This window comes from Arachis ipaensis, chromosome B5 (assembly GCF_059453495.1).
Source record: "Arachis ipaensis isolate K30076 ecotype BB chromosome B5, ASM5945349v1, whole genome shotgun sequence".
Lineage (NCBI taxonomy): Eukaryota > Viridiplantae > Streptophyta > Magnoliopsida > Fabales > Fabaceae > Arachis > Arachis ipaensis.
Genome location: NC_142440.1, coordinates 139,425,857 through 139,430,661, shown reverse-complemented (window position 1 = coordinate 139,430,661; position 4,805 = coordinate 139,425,857). Strand labels below are relative to the sequence as shown.

The 4,805-nt window shown below is 42.0% G+C and overlaps 1 protein-coding gene across 1 annotated transcript; it reads left to right on the top strand.

Moving 5' to 3' along the window:
- The first annotated feature begins 692 nt into the window (after positions 1 to 692).
- Positions 693 to 1,250, top strand: LOC148565949 (uncharacterized). The gene has a single exon (XM_088487312.1). The coding sequence runs from the start codon at positions 693 to 695 to the stop codon at positions 1,248 to 1,250; it is 558 nt and encodes a 185-aa protein (XP_088343438.1).
- The last annotated feature ends 3,555 nt before the right edge of the window (positions 1,251 to 4,805 follow it).

Sequence of the window (4,805 nt, the reverse complement as noted above, 5' to 3'; positions counted from 1 at the left end):
CCAGATTAGACCTCGGTTGGATGACTGCTCTTGTCGAATACTTTAAATTCAATATCTTACCGGGGGAACAAAAAGAGGCCAAGAAGATCCGAAGGGAAGCATAAAACTATACTCTGGTGAGAAATGTCCTTTACAAAAGAGGGATATCTACGCCACTGTTGAAGTGCATCCCGACTTCAAAGACGGAAGAAGTCCTGGATGAAGTGCATGGTGGCATTTGTGGAAACCATCTGGGAGCGAGGTCCTTAGCCAAGAAGATTATCCGAGCTGGATTCTTCTGGCCGACCTTGCAAAAAGACACCGCCGACTTCGTAAAGAAGTGTTAACCGTGCCAGATGCATGCAAACTTCCATGTCACTCCCCTAGAAGAACTAATTTGTAGAACTTCTCCGTGGCCTTTCACAAAATAGGGACTGGACCTACTCGGACATTTTCCTTAAGAACCTGGACAAGTCAAATACCTTATAGTGAGGATAGACTATTTCACAAAATGGATTGAAGCAAAGTCTCTAGCTACCATTACAGCATAAAGAAGTCGGAAGTTTCTTTACAAGAATATCATTACTAGGTTTGGAATCCCCCACTCCACACCACGGATAATGGTACTCACTTTACCGACTCTACATTCAGGAACCTGGTGGCCAGTATGAAGATAAAACATCAATTCACCTCGGTCGAACATCCCCAAGCGAATGGAAGCCGGGGCAGCCAACAAAGTTATACTGCCAGGGCTTAAGAAAAGGCTTCAAGAAACAAAGGGAGCCTGGGCTGAAGAGCTTTCTCAAGTATTGTGGGCTTACCGAACTACACCTCATTCTACTACTGGAGAGACACCCTTTCGACTTGCTTATGGCATAGAAGCTATGATCCTTGTTGAAATCAACGAGCACAGTCCTAGGGTGAGATTTTACGATGAGGTCGGAAACATTCAAGCTCACAAAGAAGAACTTGAGTTGCTCCCAGAAGTCAAAGAACAAGCCCAAATAAGGGAAGCAGTGCTGAAGCAAAGGATGATGAATAGATATAATAAAAAGGTCATTCAAAGAAGCTTCACCCCAGATGACTTGGTTCTAATCCGAAATGACATTGGCGTAAACAAGTTGGGCGAAGGAAAACTCGCTGCAAACTGGAAGGGACCCTACAAGATAGTTGAAGTCTTAGGAAAGGGATACTATAAGGTGTCTGACCTAGGTGGATCTGAGCTTCCTAGGTCGTGGCACACTTGCAATATGAAGAGATATTACAGCTAGAAGTGAACCTCGCTCCCTGATGTACTATTTTCCCGACTTCATGGTTTTTTTTCCAAAAAAGGGTTTTCCTGGAGGGGGTTTTAACGAGGCATCAAAGCGAGGGCTAGGGGCAGAAAAGCCATAAGTTGCTCCCTTAGTAGCAAAAGCACCCTTATGAAACCACATTTCATTAGTAATAATATCTCATTTCTCTATCTCTCTACTTTTCTCTTTAAAATTTCCATTTATCATCACTACGATACGCACTGACTTAAGCTCGGAAAAGTACGAAAATCCATTGACCGACTTACGCGATCGGCAAGATAAAGTGACGAGGTACAAGTCAGTGTAAAGAGGTTATAAAATTCGATCATAGCAGCTCGAAAGTAAAATAGCTAACGACTTGTAAGTCGGAAAAGCCGAGCTGAGACTAAATGAAGTGCAAAAATAGCCTGAGTTATGAAAACAATTCAATAAATACAACGAAATTGAACGTAGGCAAACAAAGTAAATGGAAAGCGAGAAGCATTAAACTCCCTCAAAAAGTTGAAGGTAGAGGGTTCTTACAAAACCCTTACCAAAGCTAATACTACTTGGCAAAAAGTTTCCAGCCTTACTAGATAATAACAAAATTATCTAAGGAGCACCTGGTAAAAGTTTTCCAAAAAACTTCGCAAACCGAAAAAAGATTTTATCAAAAATCCTTCAAGAAAAAGCGAACATCATCACAAGAATAATAAAATAGCTACTTTGTTAAATGCCCTATCCAAAAGGACCAGAAATAAAACTTTTGTTTAAAAACCCTATTAAGGGTTAAAAGTTAGTAGGCATCCACAAAATATACGAAACATCAAAATAAAGTGTTCAAAAAAGGTCCCATAAACCAGGCCTTAAGAGAAAATTCAAATAGAACCAATAAGAGAATTGGAGTCACCATCTGGAGGAGAGGTTGGGTCGGTCGCAAAAGTCGGAGGAACAGGAGGGATCTCTTTGGTAGTAAAGGTCGGAGCAGCCCTAGGTTGAGCAGACAAACTTGGCAGGAACCCCTCGGATAAATCAGCTTTACGAGGAGGGGACTCCACTAAATGCTGCCCAGCCATTTTCAACTCAGAATCGGTAGGAGGACGAGGGGGAGACACAAATTTTCTATCAACAACGACTTTGTTAGGGTGAAGAGGTGACAAGTCCAAGTCGGGAGCCAAAACTCGAACCTACTCTTTTAACACCTCAAACACCACCTCGGTGCCTTCAGCCATAGACTCTTCCAAGTCTTGATACCCCTCCTTAAGCCGATCCAGCTCCTCCTTAAGCTCTATTTTCCAATAAACAAACGCACGTAATTCTGCTCAGCCTTCTCTTTTAAACCTTCAGCCATAGCCAAAGAGCCCATCAACTACTTCTCCCTCTCGCGAGACCTGAAAAGCGCCTCCTTCAGCTGATCCCTCTCCTCCGTCAGCCTCCTCTCATCCTCACGGAACATGGCTAGTTGACCTTCAAGAGCCTCTAGAGAATGCTGGGTAGCATTCAGAGGAGTCTTTTCCAGTTCCTTGAGTAGAGAAGTACGAATCCCTCCCCAGATTAAAATTTGGAGATGGTTTCTAAGGGAGGCATCATCCATAGCAATAGTGCAATGCGGCAGGATATGCCTCTCACGAAACTTCACCCTGTTAAAAACAGAATCACCAATATTAGAGACATCGGACTCTGAGATTTTCCTCTTCTTAGAAACGGGCTCCGAGGAGAGAAGAACTGGAGGGGTAGGTACAAAGGGAGGAGGAGGAGTATGAGGGGTGGGAAGATCTGCTGACTTGGCCAAGCCGGAGGAGGTCGCCCTTGAATCTGGCTTCAGAGGAGAAGAAGTAGTTGATGTTCTGCCTTCTTGCAATTGAGCAGCTCGGGCCCGGGCGTTTCTCTTCGCCTCCTAAACTTTTTGGTACGCTTTAGATCCACTTTTCATTTTTTTTCTACAAAAAGAAAAGAGGCAACATCAGTGAATAAGTGGAAAAAAGCAAAGAGTCATCCACGAAACAAAAAAGTAAATTGCTACCTAATTCAGTACGAACATAACTCGGAGTTTCGAGGAAGAACTTTTTTGTATCGAGATTTGGAGCCCACCCCCAAGCTTCTCGGAAGAACTCAACTACAGCTTCTTCGACCTCATCCAAATCTACCAGATGGTATTTTTTTATAGAGGCTGCCTCTACCCAGTATAAGGGAAAATGAGGCTCATCATTTTTAGTAAGAAAGAAAGGATGGTGACCCTCTACAGCTTAGACTTTGAAAAAGAAATTTTTGAAATCATGGAATAATTCATTAAAAATCGAAAATACTTTCCGGCCCTGGATGGCACGGAAAGAGACCCACTGTTGCTTGTTTTTAGACGAAGCACTAAAAGGCTTGCTAAGATGAAAAAGAAAGAAGAATATCTTCAGAGAAATCGGGAAATCAAGCTTGCGACTGACAAGCTGATAGATCTTCATAAAACTCCAAGAGTTAGAGTGAAGTTGAGAAGGAGCAACTTGACAGTAAGAAAGAATCTCAGTTTCAAAATCAGAGAAAGGAAACATCACCCCCAGCCTAGTAAAAAGGCAGTCATACATAAAAATAAAAGGGGGATCTGAATCAACCATTTTGCCAAAATAGACTCTGTCCTCTAAATCAGGGGCAACTAATTCATATTTGACCTCATCCTCCCCAGCGTCACAGAGCCTGTGGTGTTTCTGAAATTCATCAACAAAAACACTATCTACCAAAGGAACCTCACAAAGGATAGAGGCATCTACCCATCTTAATAGATCCTCGGGAACCCTCGAGGACATTTTTTGAACAAAAGGGCGAGACACAAGGGATGATATACCTACATTACGCAAAGAACAAGGAAAAATAATCAAAAATAGAGTCACATGAGAAAAAATTTTCTTTAGCAAAACAGGAACTGTCAACAAAATCATAAAAGAAAGCCTTTCAGGAAAATACGCAAAGTCTCTAAAGTTTCCTACCTAGTATGATGGCAGAAACCACAATAAATGGCACAATAAAGCCTATCCAGAGTCTCCTTCCCAACTTCTCAATTCACTTAACAGAAATAAAAGAAGCGCTGTAAAAACAAGAAAGGAAGAAGGCAGTGAGAAACCAACCTTTTTTTAGAAGAAGAAAGCCGTCGGCGAAGAATAGGGCGAGCAAGGCACCAAAAACCAAGAATACAGAAAATAGAGTGCTGAGTCGAAGGAGAAAAGGGAAGTATACCCAAAGAGAAGACGAAAAAGGAGAGAAGAAAAGAAAGGGAAAGTATTTATAAGATCTTAGGGGCATAATCATAAATTAGCCCACTCATTAAAAAGGCACACCATTACCAACGTAACCACCCCCCATGTGTAAATGCAAAAGTCGAACGGACGCGACGTTTGATCAGACGCAACGGTTGAAGAAATTCAAAATTACGTCGATTTCAAAACTAGAATCACATTGGTTTTCCGACTTGAGAAGAAATACCGACTTAAGCATCCCCGAGTTCAATTAATACTCGAATCTAACTCATAACTAAGAGATTGGACTCGAGTAGGGGCACTGTTCATA

Excerpts from the sequence above, each read along its gene's own strand:
- LOC148565949 (XM_088487312.1), top strand. The coding sequence starts at position 693 with ATGGAAGCCGGGGCAGCCAACAAAGTTATACTGCCAGGGCTTAAGAAA.